At 51.9% G+C, this 26,869-nt stretch overlaps 10 protein-coding genes across 10 annotated transcripts; 4 read left to right on the top strand and 6 right to left on the bottom strand.

The window, feature by feature from the left end:
• Window positions 1–2,852: 2,852 nt before the first annotated feature.
• On the top strand, window positions 2,853–4,490 carry Triagg1_8028 (uncharacterized protein; the record flags this gene model as incomplete). The annotated part of the gene is made up of 2 exons (XM_062902830.1): window positions 2,853–3,656; window positions 3,714–4,490. 2 exons carry the CDS (start codon window positions 2,853–2,855, stop codon window positions 4,488–4,490), a joined length of 1,581 nt encoding a protein of 526 aa, XP_062753108.1.
• A 523-nt stretch (window positions 4,491–5,013) lies between these two features.
• Window positions 5,014–5,801, bottom strand: Triagg1_8027 (uncharacterized protein; the record flags this gene model as incomplete). The annotated part of the gene is made up of 2 exons (XM_062902828.1): window positions 5,014–5,695; window positions 5,755–5,801. The coding sequence occupies 2 exons, from the start codon at window positions 5,799–5,801 to the stop codon at window positions 5,014–5,016; spliced, it is 729 nt and encodes a 242-aa protein (XP_062753107.1).
• A 700-nt stretch (window positions 5,802–6,501) lies between these two features.
• On the top strand, window positions 6,502–8,286 carry Triagg1_8026 (uncharacterized protein; the record flags this gene model as incomplete). Its single annotated transcript, XM_062902827.1, has 1 exon — window positions 6,502–8,286. The coding sequence occupies one exon, from the start codon at window positions 6,502–6,504 to the stop codon at window positions 8,284–8,286; it is 1,785 nt and encodes a 594-aa protein (XP_062753106.1).
• Window positions 8,287–10,093: 1,807 nt separating this feature from the next.
• Triagg1_8025 (uncharacterized protein) lies at window positions 10,094–10,663 on the bottom strand (the record flags this gene model as incomplete). The annotated part of the gene is made up of 3 exons (XM_062902826.1): window positions 10,094–10,289; window positions 10,343–10,378; window positions 10,503–10,663. The coding sequence occupies 3 exons, from the start codon at window positions 10,661–10,663 to the stop codon at window positions 10,094–10,096; spliced, it is 393 nt and encodes a 130-aa protein (XP_062753105.1).
• An 821-nt stretch (window positions 10,664–11,484) lies between these two features.
• Triagg1_8024 (uncharacterized protein) lies at window positions 11,485–12,829 on the top strand (the record flags this gene model as incomplete). Its single annotated transcript, XM_062902825.1, has 2 exons — window positions 11,485–11,508; window positions 11,681–12,829. The coding sequence occupies 2 exons, from the start codon at window positions 11,485–11,487 to the stop codon at window positions 12,827–12,829; spliced, it is 1,173 nt and encodes a 390-aa protein (XP_062753104.1).
• A 564-nt stretch (window positions 12,830–13,393) lies between these two features.
• Window positions 13,394–14,328, bottom strand: Triagg1_8023 (uncharacterized protein; the record flags this gene model as incomplete). Its single annotated transcript, XM_062902824.1, has 4 exons — window positions 13,394–13,440; window positions 13,494–13,937; window positions 14,003–14,074; window positions 14,145–14,328. The coding sequence occupies 4 exons, from the start codon at window positions 14,326–14,328 to the stop codon at window positions 13,394–13,396; spliced, it is 747 nt and encodes a 248-aa protein (XP_062753103.1).
• Window positions 14,329–15,408: 1,080 nt separating this feature from the next.
• Window positions 15,409–15,834, bottom strand: Triagg1_8022 (uncharacterized protein; the record flags this gene model as incomplete). The annotated part of the gene is made up of 1 exon (XM_062902823.1): window positions 15,409–15,834. The coding sequence occupies one exon, from the start codon at window positions 15,832–15,834 to the stop codon at window positions 15,409–15,411; it is 426 nt and encodes a 141-aa protein (XP_062753102.1).
• A 567-nt stretch (window positions 15,835–16,401) lies between these two features.
• Window positions 16,402–17,350, top strand: Triagg1_8021 (uncharacterized protein; the record flags this gene model as incomplete). Its single annotated transcript, XM_062902822.1, has 2 exons — window positions 16,402–16,670; window positions 16,732–17,350. The coding sequence occupies 2 exons, from the start codon at window positions 16,402–16,404 to the stop codon at window positions 17,348–17,350; spliced, it is 888 nt and encodes a 295-aa protein (XP_062753101.1).
• A 398-nt stretch (window positions 17,351–17,748) lies between these two features.
• On the bottom strand, window positions 17,749–20,517 carry Triagg1_8020 (uncharacterized protein; the record flags this gene model as incomplete). The annotated part of the gene is made up of 1 exon (XM_062902821.1): window positions 17,749–20,517. One exon carries the CDS (start codon window positions 20,515–20,517, stop codon window positions 17,749–17,751), a length of 2,769 nt encoding a protein of 922 aa, XP_062753100.1.
• Window positions 20,518–21,332: 815 nt separating this feature from the next.
• On the bottom strand, window positions 21,333–23,117 carry Triagg1_8019 (uncharacterized protein; the record flags this gene model as incomplete). Its single annotated transcript, XM_062902820.1, has 4 exons — window positions 21,333–22,000; window positions 22,056–22,555; window positions 22,624–22,783; window positions 22,958–23,117. 4 exons carry the CDS (start codon window positions 23,115–23,117, stop codon window positions 21,333–21,335), a joined length of 1,488 nt encoding a protein of 495 aa, XP_062753099.1.
• Between the last annotated feature and the right edge of the window lie 3,752 nt (window positions 23,118–26,869).

Here is a 26,869-nt window from a genome sequence, read left to right as displayed (position 1 = left end):
CAGTGGATTCAAGCGAGCTCGGCAGAGCCAAGGAGCGTTGGAAAGGAAGGAGTCGGGCTGACGGTGCAATGCAGATGGGAAAATGAGAAGAGAAGGTGAGGATGGATGCGGATGGGAAGTCCAGCTCCTTGCGAGAGGCTGTGAGGGAGGAAGATGGAGAGAGGATGGACGGCTCTGGGGAGATTCAGGTAGAGCTACCGCCGGGGGCGAAAATATGGGGGGTGCAGTGACGCTCTTGATTCCCACTCGCTAGCAGCTCTTTGGCGCACGCCACCTCTGGCGAAACAGCTTCAATCGGGCCCCCTTGGGAGGATTCGAGGTCGCTGTATCAATCAAATGCTAGAGACATCATTCAGCACGTGCTGCGAGCATTCCACGGGCATCCACCGCAAGAACCTAAACTGATCCATGACATGGACCTTTCGGGGCTGGGCTCAATTATACCACCTGTACTATAGGTAGACAATGGATTCAATTCAGTTGGGCGAGGTTATGTATACATGTAGTATGCTGGCCGCACTGGTTCTGCCTACGAGTATGTACATGTACGGATACAGTGCCGTACGTACGTGCACCGGATGATGGACGTGAGGATTCGACAGCGCCGGTGCGATAGGGAAGAGCAATTAGCGGCGGGAGCGCGGTTCGCGTCTATTCAATGCCAATTGCCTTGCTGCCTGGATCATCATGGCTGTTCTACCTAAGTATTCTGTAGAAAGTAGATTACATACCTGTACTTACCATCCATCTATAGCTACAGTACTTATATGCATGTACGAGTCTTGACAGCTTCAGACCAGATGGATATCGCAGGGTTGGGAGTCAGTCCCTGTGCACGGATACGAGACCGCTACCAGGTTGCCAGGCACAACAGCCATCGGCGTCAACAAGCCGGATGTTGACCAGGACAGGCACAGGCACATACGAGTCCTGGCTGATATCTACGAGTATGTATCAAGAACCGCTTCCGCCTTCGTTTCGCGCTCATCACAACTCAACCTCGAACCCCTGCCTGGGGCTGCTGGCGCCGCAGCCGTAGCGCTTCTGTCCCGCTATTCTAACCCATCACGTCGTCACACGACACCGCGGAAAACCTGCGATATCACGATCAACGGCAGTGCCGGGCCATCTTTGGCTGTTGCATTCTTTGCAGCGCCAGACAGCTCGCCTGCACATGTATCGCATGCTCTAGGCTGGGACAGCAGCATTAGCCGTGCCTTTTTCGCTTCTCTGCAGCTGCTGAGGAGCTACAGGCACAGCTACGAGTCTGCGCCGCACAAGACACGTACAAGCATCGGATGGAGCAGCGAGCTCTGATACCCGCCCCTGAAGTTAACTAAACCACTCTTGCCCACCCTCATCAATACGAGCCCCAAATACTAATGACATCGTGTCCACCCGGTCAAGCCCTACTAGCGAACAGCAATAGTGCTACCGTAGTAGTCTAGGATGCGTAAAAGAGGCATGTACAAGATTGATGCTCAATTGAACCCATTCACCGGCGTCTTAGAGCGGGCAATCATAGACGGGGTCCATATACGACTCAGGCTGAAGCTTCTCACTCATCGTGCTGACAGCCAAGCCATTTGCCGTGCCACAATTCTCTTCAAGGTGGCCATACGTTAGTAACAACTGCTCTGTAGAAGCGATAAAATATCATCTCAGCAGAGACCCAGAGTATGGGGTAGCATGGATCAAAAAAGCACAGAGTTCAGATACCCTGGCGCCACCATACCAGGGTCAGTTGCATGACCAAATCGAGTGGTATACAGATAGCCCAGACATGGGCTCTACAGTACGGCGCTTTGCACCAACGCACAGAACAATTGGCCACATGCAACTTTTTATCAAGAAGCAGCGCGCAACGTGTTAGCAGCCAGGCTCCTTTATTTGTCTTCCTGACATGTACGAAGAGGCCAAATCGTGTCTGGCGCGCCCTTGTTCTGTTGCTGGGGCAAAAGGAGCAGGCCGTCTTTTCTCCCACCGGAAACTAAGACAAGCTTCCCCCGTAAGAGTTGCAACCTACTTCGCAGGTACCGTTTACGCTTTGTCAAAAAAGATAGACCAAGAAAAGGGAGTCGAATGGGACAGGGCCACGTCAGCGGTGACATGAACCGACAACTGTAAAAGTGCCTGAATCAAGGAACAAGACGAGAGAGGGAGAGAGAGATAGGACCCTTTGCCGACTATACCTGTACCTATGTAAGGTACCTCAGCAGCCAATGTCAGGCACCTGCCCGGTACTAATGATATCACCGAATTGCGTTGAATGTCTGGAGAAAGCCAACCGAAGCATCCATGCCTCGCGAATGCGTCCTAGTTACATAGACGAAATGAGACGAAGCGTCAATCGTAGATCCCGGCCCTTGCTTAGCCTGAAGGCCTCTCTACTAACCTTTAGTACCTGTTCCCACGCTTTCTCTGCAGTCACTTGGTACATAATACACTTTGTCGACGTGTGCCTGGCTTACTGAGGCAGTACCTATAGCCTTCGGGGTTTTGTTTTGGCGATTCCGGCGCGTCATCAACTCTGGCTCCAGCCAACCAGGGCAGGCAGTACGTACCTACCTACTTTTGGCCCTTGACGCCTTTCCAACTTTCTGAGTAAAAGATGCAAGGTTCACTTTTTGATAACAAACATTTCTGTCGGACATCACCTTTTTACATACACTCGTCGGGCGATTTTCTCTTTGGCATTTGCCAAAATTCCCCCACGGAGAGCGATTGAGCCATTCCTCCCCGTTTCCCTCACTCTTTTGTCCATTTGTGTCATCGATATTTCCCCAAGCCAGCAATTGCAAATGCCACCGCGATAACGATTGATTATCTCACCACCCACCCGCCTCGAGAATATGACCAATTCCCCCCCTTCGAGGAAGAGCCAATTGCTGTCGAGTCCTGAGGGCGGCCTTATCTCGAGATTTCTCTTTGACGGCCGAAATAATGAGCTGAACCACCAAAATGCGCTGGCCGCCGCTCAGGCAGAGCACAAACGCGTGCGAGAAGCCGCTATTCGGGTTTTTGAGCTCCATGAGCTTCGAGAAGAGCATCAACGACTTCTAGCGTTGGAGCGCAAGGAGCAAGAAAGATTAAGGGCGGAGGCGGCTATAGTCGAGGAAGAGAGAAGGCTTCGAGAGCTCAAGGCTAAGACGGTGCCTAAACTTCCTCCCGAACCAGTGCCAGAACCGCCCAAGAAGGTAGAGCCGTTGCCAGTTCAACAACCGGTTGCTGCGAAGCCTCAGGAACCTATCAAGCAGAACCTTTTCCAGACGAAGCAACAGCCGGCACCAAATGGCACCGCCCCCCAGGTAAATGGCTTTCTGGGAGCGCAAACCAAACCGGCCACGGGCAATCTTTTTGCACCCACCACCGCGTCAAAAGTTGAGAATCGCTTAGCACCAACAAAACTGACGACTCCTGCCGCCCAACCACCCGCCGCGCAGATTCCGGTGGCCCGCCCTCCTCCGGCGCAGAAAAATGCCCTAGCAGACCGATATGTCGAAATTCACAAAGAGCTAAAGAAGCTGCGACAGGTGCTGCAGGCCGAAGCAAAGGTGCCCGGGTCCCCTCTGAAGGGCAAGATGGGAACCTATCGAAGAGAAATTCGAGTCTCCATCGGACAGCTTACAGCGGGCAAAGGAGCCAACGCACAACCTGTAAGTCGAGATTTCCCGAGCTCAGGAATTCGCCCGGGATACTAACACGAAATATAGATAGCCAAAATCACAATGGCACTCACAGATGCACTCACTGGTAAAGTACCTAGCGCTCCCATTGAAGTGGGCCGCTTTACCGTGAGACAGAGAGAGCCAGCTGCAGGCGCTGCAAACAACGACGCGACCTTGCCTTCTCTCTTCATCTACTTATTGAACATTTGCGCCAAGGGCATCATTAGTCAGTTCATCAATGAGTGCAGTGCGAATCCTAAAGCTGCAGATCCAATCGGCGTCTTCACAGCCCAGATATTTTCTCAGAAGGAATTTCAATGGCGCGGTGAATCTCTGATTGACATCCTCATGGCCAAGTTCCGAGTCGTGTGCCCGGTCTTGTTCGGCTTGAGAGGAAGCGATAAAACCGAAAGGGGGAGACAGACCATAGGATGGAAAAAGGATGGCCCTGGGTACATTACAGAGCAGACTCACAACGATAGGATGACTGGTCTGGGTACCGGTTTCGCATCGATTTCCCTCCGCGACTTCAGCAAGACGTCCAAAGCGAATCCGTATACACCAGTCAACTACTGGACGGCGCTGGCCGGCATTGTCAACTCTGCTCCGAATGAGACTTCGAACACACAATATGTGGTCTTGAGAGCCATGATTGAAGGCCACGAGCAGCGGTTTCTGAATTTCTACGGCAACGCTGCCATTGCTGCGTTGCGCCTCGCGTTGATCGAGTTCCCCAAGAGAGCACCAACGAACGCTGCCGCAGCGCAATCACTACGTGCCATGGTAGAACTTCTTCGCACTGAAGGACTTGTCTTGAACTGACGCCTTGATTCTCATTTCTTTTGTTTTCCCGCTCATTTTCTATTCCTTAACTATAGCCGTCTCTTTACTACACTCAAAGGTCCAGGAGAAGGAAGATATAATGTATTCAGTTGATACATTGAAGCAAAGGCGTTTGGGAGGCAAATTGGCATGCCGGTGCATGTTATATATACACATATATATGATAGACCCCTGAGGTCCCTTTTTTTACGCTGTATAGGAGGCACAATTGGGACGTTGGAAATGTCCTTTTTCAAGCCATGGGCATTATAGAAGAAACCCATGCCCTTTATTCTCACTCTATCTTGCATCGTCTTGCGACGTAGACATTGAACCCACGCTGTATACCTCGCAGGCATGCATGACTGCATAAGCCGATACGTCGGCATAAACCATTCCGCCAAAACTCCGAGTCCCAATATTCATTCGCCCAGTAGACCTCTTCCTTTTATCTCCCCCATAAAGACCATTCATTTCCCAAGCATGAAACATAGAAAGATAAAGAAGGCAAAGACTCCTTCTACTACAAGATCAACAGAAGAACCAGCAATAGAATCAAGACAAAAATCAACACAGCGATACAACAGCTGCTTAGCCGGTCCTCGTTCTTGCGCATCACATACCCCAGCTTAGCCATGCCAATCTGTAGCCGGTTACCTACTCTGTCCGCCAAATCATCCACCACCTCGAGCATCTCGTTCTGCTCTTCTAATTCTCTCCCCATGTCGTCTGCCTGGCGGCGCAAGTTGCCCACCGTGTGAAACACCCCATCAAGATGTCTATCCTGCTCTTGCATCATCTCCACCTGCTGCTGCTGCTCAAACTGATTGTACGCATCGCCGCCATCGCCCTCGCCTATCTGAAAGGAGCTCGGGTCAGGCAAATCGCCATTGCCGCCTTTGCCACCGGCAATGTTCTTGTTGAGCTCCTCGCGCATGTCCTGGATCTCGGCGCCGACCTCCTGGACAAGGCGCTTCCGGCGTGAGGCTTCATGGTCGGAGACGCCGAACTGGGAGGGATTAGACTCGATGGCTTGGACGGAGGCGACGAGGTCTGCTAGGTCCTCGGCCAGAGAGGAGAGTGCGGATTCGAGTTCGGTGCGGGCGGATATGAGCTCGGGGGAGGTGGAGGATGAGGCGAGGGAGCGGATGCGAAGGTATGACGCGAAGAGGGGCCTGATGGATGAGATTTGACTGAGGACATCTCTATAAAGGCGCCAGGTCAGAAAAGCAATTGGTATACGCGTTTGGAGGAGGATGCGTACTGCTGGACCTGGAGGAAAGGGTCCTCCTCGTTCGTTGAGGACATCATCCTGATAGCGGTTCAAGATGCATGAGCTCGAGATTGGGCGCGCCGGACAGGAACAGAGCAGCGGGCAAGACGGTGTATTAAAAGCTCAATAGAAAGCAGAAGCGCAAGAAGAAAACTCGCAGCACGGATCGCCCTGATTAACTCCACCTGATTGCTGGATCATGCAGAGCTCGGGATTTGAAGGATGACGTTGCATCCAGTCTTGCGACAGCGAAACGAGGTGTGGCTAAGGTGAGCCGAGGGTGGCGGTACGTACCTTTTCGGTGAGACGCCAGTGGCCCGGCACCAATGAGAAGGGCCTGAAAATCCAATGGATGTCTTTTACACCAACCAGACAACGATTGAGTCTAACGCAGCATTTCACGACTTTATGACTGTTTGAGGATTTATTTGAGGAAAAAATCAAAGTGCTTTTCGCCCTGAGATTTGCTTGGGAGCCTGCTGGTTGGACGATTTGTCAATCTCTCTGACAAAAAAAAACCAACGTCTTCAGTTGATTTTTTCTTCCTTTCTAATTCATTTTCAACCCAACGCCTCAACGTCAACACGCTCCTTTCGCATACCAGTGACAAGTGTCATATTATAAGAAGGGAGAGCAAACTCTTAGAGCATTTACTATCACCTCAGATTTTACTTATTCTCCATCTACCTCCAACACCATACAGGGTAAGGCCAGCGCGGTTCATTGACAGCAACCGCCATGATACCAACTCGGCCGCTGCCATGCAGCGAAGAATTTTCGACGCCAGAGGAGTATATCGAGGCTCTGTTGGAGTTTGCCCGGAATACAGAAGTGTTCCAGATTCTCTGCGGAGGCGTTCATATTCTCGACTTCTTTACCTCGGATCCGGGCATCTTTCACTCTGCACTGCCAGACGAATGGAAAGGATTTCTACTGTCATATGATATCATGAAGACACTGGATCTCTTTTTAAGAGATGACTTGGATGCCCTCAGTTTTGAACCGGGCCAGGAGCCTCCAGAAAGCTTGATTGAGTATGTCAAAGCACTGAGGAGATTCTCTCTAAGGAGAGGTTTTACACCACGACAGCAGAAACTGCCGGTTTTACCAAAATCAGTCTCTGTAGGCATGAAGCCCAAGAAAATTCATGAGGTTGTCAATTTTGCAGACTACGTCGATGCCCTCTCGGAGGATATTTCGCAACAGACGGGTAGCGAGATATCCCATTTTGTGGACTTTGGTAGTGGTCAGAATTATCTTGGTCGGGCTCTCGCCTGCAAGCCTTATAACCACCACGTTGTAGCTGTGGAAGGCAGAGATCACAATGTCACAGCAGCCAAGGTCTACGATCTGACATCCAAGCTGGCGATTCGGCCCAAGATGAAGAGGAATAAGAAGATGTGGAACAAAGCATTGGAAAAGCTCAGCCCAGAGGAGCAAAAGAACCAAGAAGCAGTGCAAGCAGCCATCAAGCAGGTTGAAGGGACTGAGGAATTTGAGTTCCAGCCAATGAACATTCACGAAGCGGAATATGTAGCTGAAGAAGGGAAAGGCGGTGTTCAGTACATCTCGGGGAGACTGGATAGTGGTGACCTCTCAGAGGTCATAGAGGGTATCGAACATAGAAAGCTCAAGGATGGATCTGAGGAAGACCTCAATCTCATGGCCGTCTCTATCCATTCCTGCGGCAATCTATCCCACTACGGCATTCGATCTCTCGTCATGAATCCCGATATACGAGCTGTGGCGATTGTCGGCTGCTGCTACAACCTCCTGACGGAGAAACTGGGTCCTCCGAGTTACAAACAGCCCTACCTACGACCTAGTCTTCAGGCTCTCAACGGCCGGATTGTGCGCGAATCTGAAAAGAGAGATCCGCAGGGCTTCCCCATGAGCCAGAGGTTCTCGTCTTACCAAGGTGACGGCATCCGTCTCAACATCACGGCTCGTATGATGGCCTGCCAAGCGCCACAGAACTGGACACGAGCAGAAAGCGAGGGCTTCTTCACCAGACACTTCTTCCGGGCTGTTCTGCAGCGGATATTCCTAGACCGTGGCGTGGTCAGCCGCGTGTGGCACGACGACTCCGTCAAAGAGGCCCAAAACGAAGAGCAAGCAAGCCCCTTCAACATGAGCACGAACCCAGTGGTGATTGGATCGCTCCGCAAAAGCTGCTACGGATCGTTCAAGGCCTACGTGCGGGGAGCCGTGGAGAAGCTGACGACGAGCACGGAATACAAGCAGTACGCGGGCGTGATGAATGACAAGATGGCGGACATGTCCGATGCCGAAATCGACAAGTACGAGGCCATGTACGAGCCGCGGAAAAAGGAGCTGTGCGTGATTTGGTCGCTGATGGCCCTGAGCGCGGCGGTGGTGGAATCGCTCATCGTGGCAGACCGGTGGACGTTCCTAAAGGAGCACGACGACGTCGTCAAGCATGCCTGGGTGGAGACGGTGTTTGACTACGGCGAGAGCCCACGGAATCTGGTGGTCGTTGGAGTGAAGAAGGATGGTGTTTAATCAGGGTTGAGGGACGGACCGGGCGGTTCGCTCATGTGTTGCGGTGGGAACGGGAGACGGCTCGGGCTGCGATGGCATCATGAACTGATGGGAATATATCGAGTGGCGTGTTTGTCTTGGTGTTTGTCAGATTGGGGGAGTTGCATTGCATCTGCTGAGGAAAAGCAAGAAATGCCCTCTCGGTACATGTAGTTTATGCCGCTATAGTTGCGCCCTTGAAACAGGGGGCTTTGAAATCTGTCGTCAATTATCGATTCCGAGGCATTTAATAGTAGAGAGTTGTAGCGTTCCCCTCTGCTGCTGATTACCTTTAGTAGACTACTATAGGTGTCATGAGTAATTCTTCTTGCCTCCATACCAGAGGCCATAGAGGGAGCTGTGCTACATGATGAGGACAAGCCATTGTTATTTGAACTAAACGACAACTCAAACAATTCAAATTAAAACCGATTTAGAGAAAATAATGCAATACGGCTCTCATAATGAGATTGCGATATGTTCCGAAGGGCTGGGTTACCGCTTTCGTACAGTTGATATGATGTGTGGAGTGGACAAAGAGTCTGGGCCAATGAAGTGAGACAAGGATGGGCGAGACCCCGAAAATCATCTCATCTACCTCACGATTACAGCAGAGCAGAATACCGCCTACATACACGAGCAAACAAGAATACAGCAGCGCCGAAGCGGGGGGGAGAATTGGCTGGATTCCACCAGAAGTGGCGCCTCATCACTAATACACTGCCCATGAATTGACGTGATGTTTGTAAAAACGGCCGTTGAACAAGGGGAGAAATAAGAAGAAGAAAAATCGACAGGTCAGCCTACCACGCAGGGCTGACATCAGCCCCTCTGCCACAACAAGAGGCAGACACAAGAAAAATTAGGAGGCAACGAGCAACTAATGGTCCTTTTGATGGAAAAAAAAACCTTGCTGGTTTGCTTCAGCCCCAAGGTGACGCTGGTGGCGCGCCCCCGTGGACCGTCCTGGAAGTGGCCAAGGTCGAATGAAAGCCGCGAGCCTGGCTGGCGGAGCTCGAGGTGGACAGATATGATGGCTTGAAAATATATATCACCACACCAACTCGTCAGCCTTAACGCGGAGGAGCAGGATCAAACAATTAGCGACTACAACCTCGCCGTCGGTGATTGGGCGACGAGGCCAAGCATTGGATCGTGGGAAAGGCTGAAGACGCCGGACCCGTGGTCACGATGGCCTTCTGACGGCGTAGGCTAAAGCGGTCTTAAAGTTGTTCATGACACGGGGCTTCTGCGTTGGCGGGAAATCTTGGCCGCCCAGTTAGCCATCGAGCCGATGGCTTCCTTGGACCTGAACCGTGCCACCCATCATCCGCATAGCCATCACATCACCATACTCCAATCACCGCCGGCCGTCACCTGCGTCATGGCAGCGACTGACAAACGGGCCCTGTCACGCAGCTAGACGCCTTCGCCTCTCTCGTTCTGTCTCTCCCTGCTTTTTGCCAAACTTGTTGTGTCCCTCTTGAAACTTGACTTGGAGGGGGGGGGGGTTCCTTTGCGGCCGCTGCTTGGTGCCAAAATACCTCCGCACACTGGGATTGGAGGCTTGACCCGTTCTTCCGCTTGCAGGTTAGAGGCAAAGAGAAAGAGGAGAAGCGAGAGACAGAGAGAGACAGAGAGACAGAATGTTGGAGAAGGACGGCTGCCAGCGCATTGTACATACATACATACATACATACAGGGCTTGCCAGTTACTGGAAGAGGTGCAGTGGTTTGCCAAGTTGGTGCTTCGCCCACGCCATGGTATGTCATTCATCTACCTGGGTACCTAGTAGTGCAGCCCAACCGCAGCGCCAGGCAAGCAGCCGCCGTAGTACAGCTCATGTAACGGGCATCGCCAGAGCCTCGGGAAACCCCAGGTTTTTGTCCCAAGCACCTTGCCGGGCTTCAACGGCTCCCCGCTCCGCTCCCCTGCAAGAATGCTCGAATGGGCTGTCGCGATCAAGGGCGTTCCAGGGTCCTCCCTATTCTGAGTGTGGGGGGACCTTGCCTGTTCCCTGCTCGAGTGGCGTCTAACCCCCCGAGGATTCGAACGTGGTGTGTGTTTTCCTGTCTACAGTCAGTCAGTGTCGTCTGCTCTGGTCTGGACAACGAGTTACCATCCCGCTGTGCTTTGTGGCGTGATTCCCAGTTGATTATACCTCGACTGTTACTGAATGCCAAGGTTCAATTAGTACCGCTTTGGCACCGAGTACGAGTACTCGTCCTGTGCTAAACTAAACTCAACTGGCAGCGTCTCGACCATGTCCGTCCACAAAGGGCCGAGCACTGCACTGTCGATGCCAATTACGCCATTGCAATTAACACCCCCGACGTTCTCGATTCCAACCGAATCCATTGAATGCTTCCAATCGCTCGGGACGGGGTCCCTTGCCGCAGCCTACGCCTCGCACACCGTCGGTTCCATTGCTACCTACTAAGGTATTTTACCACCCAATCCCCAATCCCCAATCCCTACGGCTCCAGGTTCACTTGGGCACGTTCTTCTTCATACCTACCTATAATACGGTATATATAGACGCAGCAGGTCCCTCGTTTCTTTGACCGACGTCTTGTCTTGTCTTGTCTTCATGTTCCTATCGTACCTTACCTACCTCTCTATATGCAACATAGGCCTACCCACTCAGTAAGACTGCCCCGGCCCAGCGTTATCAGTGCAAGCTCCATTGTCCCTCCGCCAAACGTAAACCCGCCTTATCACTTATCAGCGCCTTCCCCCCCGATTTACGGCGCTCCGACTGACTCGCCTCGACTTTATTTCCTTTATCGCGACAGACTTTATCTTCGTTTCTTGTTGTGTTTTCTTTACCCTCGGCTACTTGATCTTCTCCTCTCTGTCTCTGCCTTGTTCTCGGTACCGCCAAACATCTTGTGTGCTCTTGCGCAACCGCATCTCGTTCGCTCTCTGGGACTTGCACCAGCAGGGAACCCCCCCTGCTGTCTTGTCCCAGGATTACGTCGGCCGTGACTTGCTGCATATCGGAACCGGAGAGCCAAACGTCGATAACGACAGTTATTGCGCCATCTCGACAATTGCAGCGCCCACGAGACACACGACGGCTATATTTCTTCATACAGCTTCTCTCGGGACCTCGTTCCCCTACTATATATCGGTGACTGTCTACTTTTTCGTTGTTGGCGGAGGAGCTCAAAATCACAATGAACGCTCAAGTCTCGTTCCTTGTAAGTCGGCACTAGCCTGTCATGCTGACCCCCTCTTGCACAACATCCCTTGACTGCTTCTTCTTCTTCTTCTTCTTTTTTTCTCTTGCTTCCCACGACATATGCGATTGTTGATTCTTTCCACGTTACAATTACAAGGCCCAATTGATACTAACCATGCTTCGCTTTGTAGGAAGGCACTTACACCCTCATCCACATACCCCTCGACCTCTACCCGACTCTCCTGCAGCCTCTCCTGCGCATTCTCCTACCACAAACCCAGAGCCTCAACTTTTCTCGCGATTCAAGAGAATACGAGCTCGAAGGCCTTACCACAGATTACCAGCATGGCTTCCTCAATATTAGCATCACTCCAATCGAGTGCTCCGTCGTCTGTCACAGCTCATGGGCCAAGAACGTCTTCGAGCCTGCTCTCAATGCTCTACCGAAACCCCTAAAAAACACCGTCAAACTCTACAAGGACACATACATGATCCTCGCCGTAACGAGTGCTGGCTTGGATCCCGGCGGCCGGGTCATGGAGCTCAGCTCGCCGCTGGCCTTTGCGGGCATTCCCATCTTCTTCATCACCACGTATTACTCCGACTTCATCCTTGTCCCCACCAAGGAGAAGCAAAAGGTTGTGCAGGCCCTGTTAGCCAAGGGATTCGAGCTCTCCGAGAACCAGTCCAACTTTGTCAACCCGTCCATGTACGCCCCCAACAGCTCAGACACCGACCTGTCTCAGAAACCACCCAGCACCCCACCCCCTTCCAACGATGACGAGCTTCAAGCACGGACCTTTAAGCTCCTCTTGAAGCACGACGTAAAAGCCCGCGTTGAGCCGGACCTGGAGCTCGTCCAGTGCTCCGGTCGCGAAATATCACCTCTCACCAACGCTTACGGCCATCGGCCGTCCATGAGTCGCAAGAGCTCAACCGACTACCGTCGCTCTTGGATAAGCCATGTTGACACAAAACTCTATACGTGCATCGTATCTGCGCTCGTCTCGCAGCCTAGATTCTTGTCTCTCACCCTTGCCCAAGATGATCCGCCGTCTCTCCTGCTTGACAAGGCCCTGCTGCCAAATTTTGATGACTCATTGGTGGGTGACACCGAGGGCGTCTTGATCCCCATCTTCCTCGATCTGGGCGGCCTGTCATCCGAGTCCACCGGTATTGTTTGCGGTGTTGCAGGGCGACTAGTCAAGGGCACAGACATGGCCGAGAGTTCAGAGCTGTCCTATCTCTCCACTTCTCGTGCCGGCACTGTCATCTTATCGAGAGTGCAATCGATACGAGCATTGGAGATTTTGAATCCATTGCTCACCAAAGGGTCATGAGACCATACACTCTTGCATCTGTATTCCTAAGTATCTGTCATATTTGACCATTTCCTTGGTTCCCATCTTGTCGTCTCCTCGTGAAGCGGGACAATGAGAAATCTAAAACGGTTGACACGATAAGTTTTCTTTTGTTTGATTAGACGTACGTTAATATGAGAGCATGAGAGGGAATGGGGGGAAATGGGAGGTTCTGGCTAAAATCTCAAAGAGTGTGAGTGGCTCAGGCTGTCGTTTGGTCGGCTGGTGTCTTTGGGCGTTGAATTTGTACAGAGCTGCGTGTGCCATTGTGAGATACCAACTTGATTTTTGCTCCTTTGCTCTATAGGGTTGATACGGGATGTACATTCACTTCTCTCGCGAGCTGATGGAATTCAAATACATAATTTCAATGTTGTAGCTATGATTTTTCCTCATCCAAGCCGATTTTCCAATATTACCCACCCTCAGGTGTTTCGACTTTTGCAACCACCTCTTCTTTAAACTCATACTATGATGCTACGTAATAACAAATCCTTGCGGCTTCAGCCTTCTTAGTTGCTTTCGATATTCGTAATGAACATCTCAATTTGTCGGCCTTTTTGTGCCATCAAATTCCTCGGCCGTTTGATCTAGTCCACCAAACTCCGGCGTCTATGTCTACATGGCACATACCTGCACTTACAACACAAGAACGCGACAAGAAGCCCGGCCAAAGCCCCTCCCATGCCTACCACAGGAATCACCCACTTGGGACGTCCGTGATGCTTTATCTTCTCCGGCGGGGCGTTTTCGTCTACCGCTACCGGGACCCTACTCGTAGGGGAGAGCTTGGGAGGGTCTGGAAGAACCGCGAAGTGATCCTTTGGCTCTGTTGTGTTGAGACACGGGACCTGATATGGGACGTCGGAGGGGCTGACGTAGACGACGTCGGCACAGGCGTAGAAGGTCATGTTTCTACCGGAAGGCGAGCCATAGTCGGACACGTATGTGAGCTGCAGCGTGGCTGGATGGCCGGCTTTGACGGCCAGTGGAGCGTTGGGGACGTTGATGCAGGTGATGCCGGCGTCGACCTCGGCGATGTATACGTTTTCCATTATGGGATGGAAGTCGGCCATCTTTTGGGGACCTGTTGATCATTTAACGTTAATCGAAGAAAAAGATGCATATATTTTTTTGTAAATGGTTACATACGTGAAGCATACGAAGCACCTAGTTGAAGGTTCCAAACCTTGGCTTGGGTGAAAAGAAGCACATGTCCTTTAACTATCATGAGTTAGGACACATCATGACTGTAAATCTCTCTCATTGTATGATGGAGTCAAAGGGAACATACAGTAACTAAAGGCTGTTCTATCACTTGGATCATCGAGAGATCCACAAGGAGAGATACTCTCAGCGGTATCGTCCCATGCTCTTGGCGGTGGCCATCCAAAGGTTGCCGCGCCCATTAGCATGTCTGCGGACGCTATACCGACAAAGGCCAATATGGCCATCGACAGCAAGGTAAAATAAGACATTTTGATTATTAGAACGACTGTGTTAAAGGCTTTGAGCTGGTTTTGGATACCTAGAAGATAGATGAAGAGGGGAAACGCCCTCCTCGAGAGCGAGGATATCCTCCTCCCTTATAGTCATCAAATTCAGGCGAATGCATTACCACATTGTACCTATCTTTTTACAACGATGACTTGATGGTGCCGTGGATAAGGCCGGTATATCTCAACTCTATTTCTAAGCCCCAACTCTCGTCTCCATCGTCATATGCCTCGCCGTTCCGAACCTGATCTAGACTAAGGTACACAAACTCTCTTCTCAGGGGCGTCTTTTCGGAGGGAAAATATACGAACGTACCACAACACGTGCCGGGTGTGACTTTAAAGAGCGACTAGGCAGTACTACCAGGTACTTTATCAAAATATTAAGTGTAAAAGATGTATTTGTAGCATGTGAGCAATTCTTTTTATACTAGGTAGCTCCCCTCTCCTTCTATGCTCTTGGGCTGAGTCCAAACCAAGGGTCATATCGACCAGCCACCAACGATACAGCAAAAGCATATACGCAAGAGTACGCGTCTTCGGCGTAATATCCTCCTTATCGTGAGTTGATACGATAGAGTTTTGGTATTGTGGAAAGACGTGGACGAAGCCAGTTGGCTCGTACGGCGCATCGTACTACTCCTTTAGTTTGATCCATGTAATTGCCGATGATATTAGATCTAGTAGGTGGGAATAGATCAGGTAGATGGATGTTCTTAATGACGTAGTTGTAAACTCTTGTCAACAGTCCAAGGGCACCATCGAATGGTCATCACCGCTGAAAAAAAAGGCAGCATTATTTCTACGTTCGATGTTCCGGAATACTGAAAACATCGTACAGATTACTAATGTTCCTCTAGACTGCTCGAGTTAACGAGAGTTTCATCCTCGCCGTTGTATGAGCAAAGTGATGTTGCATGCGAAAATGTGATATAAACCTCATTGGCAAACATTGAAAAGATATCCAGTTATTGTCCATGTATCGTAAGTAAACATTACAAACCCCCCAAAAAGGAGAGGAAAGGAAAAAAAATCGCCAGCCGTAAAAAAACAGAGCCACATCTATCTCAACGCCATGTCACCAAAAGCTCGATCCAGCTGAGCGCCTTCATCGCTGGATATATCCCCACTGCCGCCTTGGTCGCTTTGTCCCAGGGAAGTCGGCGGACTCGGCTCCAAATGAGCAGCTGGTCCGGTTCTTTCGGGCTCCAGCAGGCGTGCGTCGCTATCCAACCATCCCGGCGCCAGCCGTCTCTTCTCGGCAAGCTCTCGCTCTCTTATACGCTCCTCCAGGTCCCTTAGGTCCCTTTCCGCGTCCTCCTGCATCTTCGAAATGTGTGCCTGCAGCGCCCGGCAGGACGCAATGATGTCGTCGGGATGGGCGGCATGGCCGGAATTTGATACCACGTATTTTGGCTTTGGCTGTGAGGAAGGGTCGTCTGACGCATTGGGGATGCCCAATGGTGAAGGGGGGATGTTGGAAGGCATCGTCTTGTAGTTGTACGAGAGTGTGGTGGCAGTGGGAAGAGAGACGAAGGGCGATACGGTTAGAGGGACCTGTTCAAGCAGGTGATGTGCCCCTGTGGCTTTTCTATCAGAAATCGTATTGCAGCGATTTAGGCAGCACTGGACTGACTCACGGTTGCTATGCATATTCCGTCGCTAGCAGGAAAGGAAGCGGACGTAGGAAAGGCGAGATGCTGCCTGTCAAGCTGAGGGGTGGCGAAGGTTCCGATATCGTTAGCGGTAGTGGTGAAGCTGCAGAGAACCAAAGAGTTTTCCGGCAATAAAAAGACAGGGCAAGCAATTCAGAAGACGCTGGGCTCTGGGTGTTGATGATTGGTATGGGCGGGTTGGGTATCTCAGCTGGAACGAAGCATTGCAAGTCCAAAGTCTCAAGTCTAAAGTCGGTGCAGCGCTGAGCGGGCGTGTCATCACTGGGCGGTATCGATAAGGCAGCAAGATGCAGCTACCCCACGATCTCGACTCTTTTTCCGCCTTGCACATCCCCAAGCTCAGCTCAGCTCAAAAGCTAACCACGAGTCCAAGTCCATCATGCTGCCGACAACAATCCGATCGCCGCCCGCAGAGGCAGACTACACGCCCCTGGCAGAGTATCAGTCACAGACGCCGGAATCTTTCACCGATGGAAAGCCAATTCTACACTACCATCTCGCCGGCGCAAAGGCGACAATCCCGCGGTCACAATGCGGCAGCCTGGCCGTCTTTCCCCAGGATACTGCTGCGGCGCCAAACGACTCAAGTGAGGGAGAAGCTTCCGAGGAGCTAGCAGAGCAAACTGTTGATGTTTTTGCGACTTCAGAGTGCGTGCTTCATCCTTGTTTATCCGAATTTGCTTCGTGTGGTTGTTGACCTTGCAGCCAGAAACTTCATCATCTTCAGCCACCAAGCCGAAGCCGGCGTCTCGATCCCCTACCCTTCCATCTCTATTCACGCTCTCAAAACGGTCGAGAGCTCGCAAGCCGTCTGGATGCAGCTGGACCTCGCCGACGGCGGCATTGACGACTCCGACTTCCAGACTGTCGAGCTCACCATCATCCCACCAACCTCCTCCGAAGCCAATTTGGCGCAACAGCTGTACGACGCCATGGCCAATTGCTCCGATCTACATCCTGACCCCGAAAATGAGGAAGACGACGACAATGAGTATGACCGCATCGTCTTCGAGGGAAACGCAGGTCACGAGGCCATTGAGGGCTTCACTGGCGTTTTACGCGGTGTCGCGGATGGTGGGCTGCCACCTCCTATGCCTGGTAGCGGCGGTTGGATCACGGCGGATAACGTACACGAGTACTTCGACGCGGATGGCAACTGGATAGGTGGAGAGCAGGAGGGAGAGGAAGAGCCTGAGGAGCTCGGAGAAGGAGCTGGTAGAACCCGCCCACGAGACGAGCTTGAGAAGGAAGATGCCGTCAACGGACACGATTCAGCTGAGGATCCGGAGAGCAAGCGGCCAAGGGTAGATAATGGAGACAGCGCGTAGGCTGCGATCATTGCAAGTTGACTGGATGCTGGAGAAAGATGGCATGGCGTTTAGGTCAGAAATAAGGGGTAGTGTAGGTCCCCTATTCATTTTTTTTCTCAGTACCTATATGGAGGATGAAAAGCTAGTGAGTATCACACTTCAAATTGTTGAATTTTAACAAAGGAAAACTCAGAATTAGATTTAAAGGCGCCATAGGCCGCTACCGACTAATATACATATTATATCTACCCAAAACTCCATCGTTGACGTGTCTCTCATTAGGTATTCAACATGGGCCTAGAACCAAAAAAAAATAAAAAGATGTGTTGCGCACAATTACATTAGTATCCCTCACCGTCGTGTCTTCTGAACAGAGGTAAAGAAAAGCCAAATATTACATCTTCACCATCACTCGTTCACGCTCTTATGCGTTTTTTCTTCGCGTCTCTTTCCGGCGAGCTGAGCAAAAACCCGTCCTTGTCATAGAGCCCCAAGCTCTCTATACTCAGTCGACGCAGATTCAGTTGCTCCTCCGCCTCAATAAGCTCCTCCACGGGACCGAATTTCTGCTTCAGCACCTTTGGTGAGATGCCTTCGATGATCTCGACGCCGGGCTTATTATAACCGAGGTTGAGGCTCTGCGTCTGCCGCTGCTGCTGCTGCGGATCGGAATCAAGCGCTTCGTCCAAGATGCAGGACAACCGCAGCCCCAGCCCTTGGAAATCTTTGCCGTAATAGCAAGTTTCCGAGCGGCGGTGCCGTGTTCCTCGCGTGCTGTATCGGGAGGTGACCATGGACTTTGTGTTTCCGACGTTGAGATAGTGTTTGCTGCCGATGTTTGCGGAGCTGAAGCGGACCGACCGCGATTTCGCCAACGCACCGCTACCGCTGCTACTGAGCGAGGCTGGTAGAGTAGGTGAGTCGCCGTCTCCAGCAACTGTCGAAGCCAAAGACGCCACGCTGTACGTGCTCAGCACGCTGTTCATGCGACGCAGTTCAGCAATGGTGCTGCTGAGTCGAGGGCCGTGGATGGATCGCCGAGACGGCGAGGCCGACAACGCACCCGCTTGGTGATCGGCAATGAACGACTCCAACGTGTAAGTAGAGCTCGCGGTGGACGTCTGTCGCATCAAACCTCCTCGCGGCGCTGGCGAAAGAATCGTGACGATGCTGCCGTCTGGGTTTGTCATGGTAGGCGGAGGCAGCGGCAAGGCTCGCTGAGACGGTGCCGTGGCCATCAAGAGGGACATGATCTCTCGCTCGTCGTAGGGCGACGACGACGACGACATTTCGACGAACCTTGTCCTTCCCGTTGGCGTCGAGGGACTAGATGACGCCGAGTCGCTGCTGTCAATCCAGTCGACTCTGGCCGTCTCGTTCGCGGGCACCTCGGTCACATCAGAATCGACTGACATGGAGACGAAGCTGATTTCCGATGGAGCCTGAGGAAGATACGGAATCTGCGAATAGTCTAATCCGTTGGCGCCGGCATTTGTTTCATATTCCGTTGGTCGCGGTTCGAGTATCAGGGGAGACATCAAGCCCCTGTAGCCCATATCGGGCGGTGACATCGCCGAGAGAGGCCGCAATGGCGGCGGGCACGAAGGCTCGCCCGCCATGAAACTCGTCAATAATGGTGAGCTGAGCGTCTTTACCCGCCTCTGTAATTCGACATTTGCAGGCCGCTGCCGTGCCTGCCAGCTTGGCCACCTCCTTGGTCCCCCCTTTTCCACAAAGGGATCATCCACCTGCCGTTGCCTGGGTCTCTCTTCTTCCGGCTCGTTTGTGCTATAAAGAGTGGAAAGCGAGCTTGATTTGTCGCTATCAAAGGACATACGATGCTCAGGGTTTCTCTGTGGGGGGCGTTGCTGTGGTGGTGGCATCGAGTGATGTTGTACTTGCGGATATTGCATATGGGAAAATTGCATTTGGGGAGGCATCTGAGGAATCATCATCATCGCTATATGGGTATTTTGTCTCTGTAGGTTGTTTCGTGGAGGGCTGTGCCTCTGCAGACTTTGCGACTGGACAGTTGTGTTTCGAGCTCTGTCAGGGCCTCCAGTCGACACTATCCGCCGATCCTGCTGCTGCTGCTGCTGCTGCTGCTCTCGTCGAGCTCCTCTGGCCTTGCTGGGGCTCGAACACCCTCCTGGAAGTTTGAGTTCTTGGGTCGCCGCCGCAATCAGACTATTCGCAGCACTGCCAACGGTGCTCGTAGAGTTATTCCCGCTTAATGTGTGAGATGGGCCTCTCTTGGGCGGACTTCCCGACACGCGTAGGCCGCCGCTCGATCTGCCAGATGATGTGGTGTGATGGCTGCTGTGGCTGTCCTGGCTGCGAATCGTCTTTGTGGGAGATCCATTTACAGCAGATGATCTGGGTGCCTTGATGGAAGACTGTGATTTCCTCTCAGAGAGCCTCCGCTCTGTTGATCGCAAGATACCCTTGAGATCCGAGTCCGTTACCGAAGGCCGAACGTGTGCTGGCTGAGGAACAGCTATTCTCGTTGGCCCAGCCGACACAACCCCCGTTGGTACGCCATTATGATGCATTGTTGGGTTTGACACTGGAGCCATTCTCGGCTCCGTCTGGCTGCGTGGCAACCATCTCGGCTGAGGATGTTGCAGAGTCACTCCAACTTGCACTTCCACCTCCTCTGGAACCGCATCGACGTTGGGAAGTGTTGGCGCCATGCCAAGTCGGCCATCTCCCCCAAACCACGACTCTCGCGCGTTCCTCTTGCTCCTCGCCATCCTGGGTCCGTGCATATCGTCCTCGTCCACCCAACTCCTCGATCTCTTCCTGCCTCTCGAAACGGTTCTTCGCCTCTCGGGCAGTGGTAAGCTCTCATGTGTCGGTAATGGAGGCGGTTCATCGTGTGGCCCAACGAACGAAAACCGGCTGGAAATTCGACTAGATAGCTTGCAGAATGATTCAGACCCCAGAAGCCGTCGCTTGGTCAATCGCGAAGACGACGGTGGTAAACCATAGTTTTGAGCCGCGAACGAATAAACCATCTGCGGTCCTGGACTGCGACTCTTCTTCACCCACCAGACAAGGAGCAAGCCCACCGTTGTGAATAGCAAAATGCCACCGCAAAGAGCAATGGCAAGCAGCCAACCCAATCCTATGGGATGATCAACATGCTCGGGATCCCGCCGGACCAGGCGCGTCGCGTAGCTCATGTTTGCTGTTCAGTTAGTTAGTTTCATTCGACTTCCTCGTTCATTACACGGCAGTTTCGGAGGCGAACTGGGGATCTTGACCAGAAGCGCACGCGTGTAAGAGAGCCAAGAAGCAGAAAGATTCAAAAGAACAGGAGCAATTGCGTTTCGGGCCCTCCGCCTTTTGTCGGTGCTTCTGGGAGAATAACATAGTTTGCATTGCAGAGGGCCATTGCTTGAAGTTTGATTGTTGCTGCATCTCAGGAATGCGTTGCCTGGCCTGATCCATTCCACTCAGACCACCATACGCCTGACCCTCCGCTGAAAAACCGGGAATTTGAGACTTGACAACATGTCAAGTATGCAGGTACTGCGTGTATAAATAAACACCCGATGGAGCAAAAAATATGATAAAAAAAACGGCTTTGCCATTATCTATGGTTGTGCCTATCGTGATACTCATTTTGACTTACAAGGGAGGATTGTCCCTTTATTCTCTATCATATCGTGCCAGTCACGCGCAATGTGGGAGCATCAAGGCCTAAGAAAAGAAGAGAACATCAAAGCCTCACATAAATTGAATAAATAAAATTAAATCTCACTTATTGATTGTCACGTAATACATCTGCCTGCGCAGCTCTCTCGTTAAATCTTTTGATGCCAAAGACTGGATAAACATCTTTTTTTACCCTATGAACAAAGCCAGCAGCCAAATGTTGATTCAATCGAGCCACACTAAGCCCATAACTATCTGGATCCTGTCCAGATTCACAAGAAAATCTTTCAAAAATGACGAAAAAGGAGGACATCAGCCTTGTCTATCTTCTCTCACAGATTTAGAGCTGTCCCTGGCCGTAGACGTGGCCGTGGTTGTGACCGTGGCCGTGAGCGCTACGTCGGTGCTTGGCAGGACGAGCACCAGTGGCTGTAACAGTCACGGTGGTCGAGGGCTGGGGCTCCTGGGTGACGGTAACGTAGGCCTGCTTCCAGAGGATTTCGCTAACAACGTTGCCAACAGTGATGAACTGAGTGCTGACGACGGCACCCTCAGCGGCTGGGACACCCGTGGCTAAGGGCTTGCTGGACTCAACAGCAGCAATCTGGAAGCCATATGAACTATCCGTGGCCGCCTCCTTGAAGACCTGGCCGGGAAGAGGAGAGCCCTTCACAGGCGCGGTCACACCAGGCTGGTAGGGCAGAGTGAGAGCAGCACCGCCCTTGGTGGGAGTAGCACTGGGCTTGCCGTGACCGCCGTGACCAGAGCTAGGGCCAGTTCCACCAACTACATCACCTCCGGGGAGCTGGTTGAAAGGACCGTTACCGGCTTCTCTCCGCAGGTTCTCGGGCAAGTCCTCCAGGTGGCACTGCTCAGCTACACTCTGGTCAACGATGTTGAAAAGGGGGCAATCCTGAATAAGGCCAGAGAGGTTCGTGCAGGTGTTGACGGCCTCCTGCAAGAAGTCTTCCTCCCAGCCCATGATGAAGTCACCGTGAAGTCCGTAACCTAGCAGCATGTCAGATAATTTCATTTCACTAAATGGTTCGCTTGTTAAACTTACCAGTCACATCTCCGTTGGACATGACGAATTGGCCATCGCGACCAACATAGGCATTGGTGTTCCAGATAATCTCAAACAGCATGCTAGGAAGACGCTCAGGGTAGCCCTCAGGGCAGACACCAGCCATGACAAGGTCAGGGAAAGCAACGTGGTCCTTGTGGTTGGCGCTATCAGTAGCATCACCTCCCTTCCAGCAAGATGGGAACATGATCTCAAAACGGATGCCATCTGCGCAGTTGGCATCGAGGTACGCCTTATCGGGCATGAAGTGGCGGTACAGGGTGCCTTCAGGAGCCTTGGCATAGTTGAGGCAGTTAAAGCCAATGGCACGCTCAGCCAAGATTTCTTGGGTAGTTTGGCCCAGAGAAGCCCAGAGAGATTTTGCGGGATCTGGCTGAGTTGGGTCGCCAGCAGAGTAGGTGCGGCGGTTGGTGTCGCCAGCGACCATGCGGAAATTGGTAGGGAAAGCCTTGATGTTGTCTCCATAGAGAAGATAGTATCTAGTACCTCTTATTAGCTGGGCTGTCCAAAAGATGGCGGCTTTTGGATATGCAATGAGGCCACTTACGCAAGCATACCACCAACTTGGGGGACCAGCTCGAATTGCTTAGTCTTGGCATCTTGGAAGTACAAGGCTGGGTGCCAGTAGGCAGATTTATCTTGTGTCACACGACATGATGTGCAGTTACCGTTGAGGAGTTCGGGGGTACCAGAGGTTTCGGAAAAGCCTAGGAGAGTGTGTCAGCGGCAACGTCTTATAGATGAAGTTGGATCGGAATCAAGAGTTGGAGACTGGGTAAGCCGAGGCCCATTGACCGAAGGAGATAGTGACATCTCTCACAGCAATCGGTCCCCTTGAAGGCATAACAAATCCAATAGCCCTGAAAGAAAACAGTACTGACCTGACGATCCGTGAATAGCGTGCATGTGAGGCGAATCCACACCCGGGTAAACGACCGGGTCCATTCGTGCGAGACCAACACGTCCCTGGCACTCCATGCGCCAGAAGGCGTCGGCAACGGCGACCAGCCCCGCGGTGACGGCGACTACAGACTTGAGCATTGTGATAGATGGTTATCCAATCTCAAGGCGTTGCTCCAGGCAAGACTGATATCAAGAGTTGGTAAGGAGTGGACGACGCAACGAGGCTATCTAAACAGAGCGTTAGCGGGCTTGCGGGCCGCAGTCAATTGTAATGAAAGACAAGAATTGAAATGAGAGAAATGCCGAGGATGAGAGAAGTGAAGAGTGAGAGATGAGAGAGCGGAAACAGATATGATGAAGAGGAGAGGCATGGCAGAATGCGGTGAGAGCCTGCAATAAGAAAAGGGAAGGCGGTCCAAAAGCCCGCCGCTCAGGGAGAAGGCGCGACGGCATCACCAGTCGAATAATCAGTTGGCAGGAAGCAGATCAGATGTAGCCTCAACCGCAAGGCCCGTCACTAACGGAGATTTTTCTTCGTACATCTGCAACTTCACAGAATGACGCAAAAGACACTTGGTGTAATCGGCCAATTTCCCTCGTCAAGTAGCAGCTGCGCCGAAGAGCCAATCGCTTCGTTGTGGTCCGTTGCGTTTGCGGGTTCCCTGCAGGTCGAGGTAGGCCAGATCTGTATGCGCTGCTGGGTATGTCCTCTCGGAAGGGCTGTACATGATGCAAAACGAAACTGTCAAACTGCAAAAATAGGCTTACCAAAGTATCGTCGTTGTCGTCAAACCTCCCCGAAAGAGAAAACGGGTCGAGGGCGATTCACAAACTTGTGATAGACTTTATCTCTTCCGTTGTTTTCCCAACCTCGCGAAACTGCTCCTAAACTAAGGATTCCAGAGAAGAGTCTTAAGTCGTTTGATGCACACGTGTTCAACCACCAGAAAGAATTCCTCGCAGCACGTCAGTCGCGGTATACCAAGTACCCAAGTTTCCGCTTTGCGACACAGTCGAAACGGTCCGATGGAAATCGATACAGTCGGTTCTCCGAGTTGAAATCACAGCTTATTGATGCGCAAGGGTTATCGCCTCCGTCAATTCAAAGCGTGCAAGAGAAAGACCGGATGACAGCGATGTCCAAAGAAAGTCAGAATAATCGAGTCCCAGAGTATGGGAGGAATGTGTATAGACAATAGAAAGAAGGAATGTACGTCGGTCGGCCGAAAGGAATGGTAAAGAATGTGGGAATGCTGAGCAAAACACACGACAATGCGTAAAGAGAAAGGAGCAGCGCGAAATGAGGGATGAGAGTGGTAGTAGTAGTATACGGGTTATTAAGGGAGATCTTGCTATCGACAAGGGATGGGGGACTCCAGGTCCTCGCGCCAATGCCGATGTTCGGGTAGTTTGGTAGGGAAAGAGAGTCAAGGACAGGCAGGCCCTGGGGATCGATGAAGAGAATGGGAGAGTATGGTGGATGAGACCAACAACAGGCGGCACGGTGCACCGACTGCCTCTGCCGCTATACTACGACTCCGACTACCATCGCGACCAAGGTTTTGAGAAGTGCAATAGCCGGCTATCAGGCATCTCTCGTTGGCCATCCACCGGGGGGAACACTAAAAGCAGATTACGGAGGATCAAGGGTCGACAGTGTACCCCAACAATGGACCAGTCAGGCCTCGTTCTGGGTAGCCCGACTTTCCAAACGCGGCAAATTCGAATGGCCACGGTCACTAGCAGGGGTTTCGATGAGGAGCATCTTTGCGATGAGAGGGGCGTTGAAACTTCGCTTGCCGCGAGGTATTTGCCTAGGTTTGCTCTGGATGAGATGATGTAATGACTCTCTCAGCGACTGATTGGCCACAGAGTCTACGAAATTTAGAGACATGGAGTTGAACAGGGATACTCATGTGCCCCTGGGGAGGTTTTTTTGTCCGACCCGCGTGATGATACCACTTCAGGGACCATTACTCCGTCGACTGGGATATCATGGACAAAGCATTCAGCCGACATCAATGCAATGCCTAAGCCCCCTACTGCTCGCCGGGGAGAGTTGGGTTGCGATGGAGAAGATGGACTCAAGCTCTGCCTCCTGAATCCAACTTATGCACATGACCATTGAGGTGAGTTTGGACCCTCCGTACCTGCATCAGGAACAAGGCTTGCGGCTGAGAAACAGACGACACTAGATTTCAGCCAGCCGAACGCCATCCGCTGCTCATCATCTATAGCGCCCCTGTGGTGCGGCCGCCTGCGCCTGTAGTTAATTGCACATCTTATTCCAACCACGAAACAGCTTGGAACTTTGCACAGCTTCTGGCGCCCTATGACGATGCCGGTGGAGCCTCAGGCCATGCGATATGTAAATAGGCTGGGGGTGGCCAAGCATGTCGCTTCCCGTTCATCTCAATTTTGCATCGCAGAACCAGGAGAGCACAGCAGTCGGTCAAGCCGTAGATTCGTGGGACCGCAGAGGACCAGGCATGCCCGTACTCCGTACTCGACAGCAAACGAAATGCTGTGGTTCATGAGTTATTCGCACGACATGGGCCATCGAAAGAGCGAGCACCGTGCAGCAGCAGGACAGTCTTCCTTTATCCAAGGCTGTCGTAGCGCTTGTTTGCTACGCTTTCTTGCCACGGGATGGCGGCGCACTCGCACATGGCCATGGATTTTCAGGGGCGCCAAGATGGAGGGGCCGCTGCAAATATGCATTGCATTGCATTAGGGAGACCCTGCGGTCATTTGAAACGGTTTCATCAGCAATGTCGACCAATCAGAAATCAGAATCTGCCCCAAAGCAGCAGCCCCTGGCTCTTGTGCCTGGCGGGAGGACGAGGCCAACGCAGAAATGAAGAGAGAAGCGACGTTGGCTCCCAATCTGTGCAAGTCTGTTTGCTGCTCCATATTGGCAAATAAGATGCAAGGTTCGCGCTGAGGCGTAATCCTCTGTGCTCGCCTGCGGAAATCAGCTAGGCTCGGTGCAGCTGCCTCCTGGCTTGTCTGTTTGAGCCTCCCTCCCATCAAGGATTCAGAATGAGGGGTTATGTCTTTGTTTGTTCTAGAAGGTCATGCCTCTACAACGGCCCCGTGGAGTACGGCATATTGCACATTCTCGTACGAGTACCTTTTCTACTCGCTTGTTATACAGCAAGCGAGGCGAGTCCGAATGCTCCATGGTCGTCTGCCCGTATTGCTAGAATCATCTCATCTCGCCGGCTTCCGGCACGAGCATCCATATGTGATGTCAAGCTATCGCCGAGACTTGGCACCATTCAGCAGCCGGAAAAGCTATGCCTTTGGATTGCGCGAAAGACCGTGCACGAGTTCTTCCGGAGAGAGCGAGGCTATTAACAAGTACTCGCATGAGCATGCTCTCTCAGGAGAGCCGAAATATGAACCAGCGACCTTCGTGATGTTGATCCAAGGGGTCCGTAGCCCGCTAAGATCACTAGCATCCAGCCAGATCGTTTGGTTTTGACAGCTTCTGATCCGATGACGAAACCGATAAGAGCCCAATGTTTTGGTTTGCCAGGAATCCATATCCGTATTCCGATGTGATTTACTAGCCAAACGAAGAAAACGATCGGCAAGTGATTCACAATCCCAGACACGTTATTCGCTAGGGGCATTTATGGTGTTCAGTACGGATACTGCTCCATGGATTACTACTAGGTACATACCACTTGTGCGTGAGAGTAATTGCGTTCTGCATACTGTACCTATGTAGATTGGCTCACGTGGAAGTCGTAAGGCTTGATATCTTATGTTCAACAGACAGTAACACTTTGAGAGATGCACACTGAAATTCTAGGTAAACGCACAATCGCATGAGAAGGGATCATTTAACAAACAGCCGTGTCGAATGTCGGTGGCTATCGTAA

Source organism: Trichoderma aggressivum (assembly GCF_033847375.1).
Source record: "Trichoderma aggressivum f. europaeum strain CBS 100526 chromosome Unknown scaffold_037, whole genome shotgun sequence".
Lineage (NCBI taxonomy): Eukaryota > Fungi > Ascomycota > Sordariomycetes > Hypocreales > Hypocreaceae > Trichoderma > Trichoderma aggressivum.
This window is presented reverse-complemented; position numbering and strand designations above follow the sequence as displayed.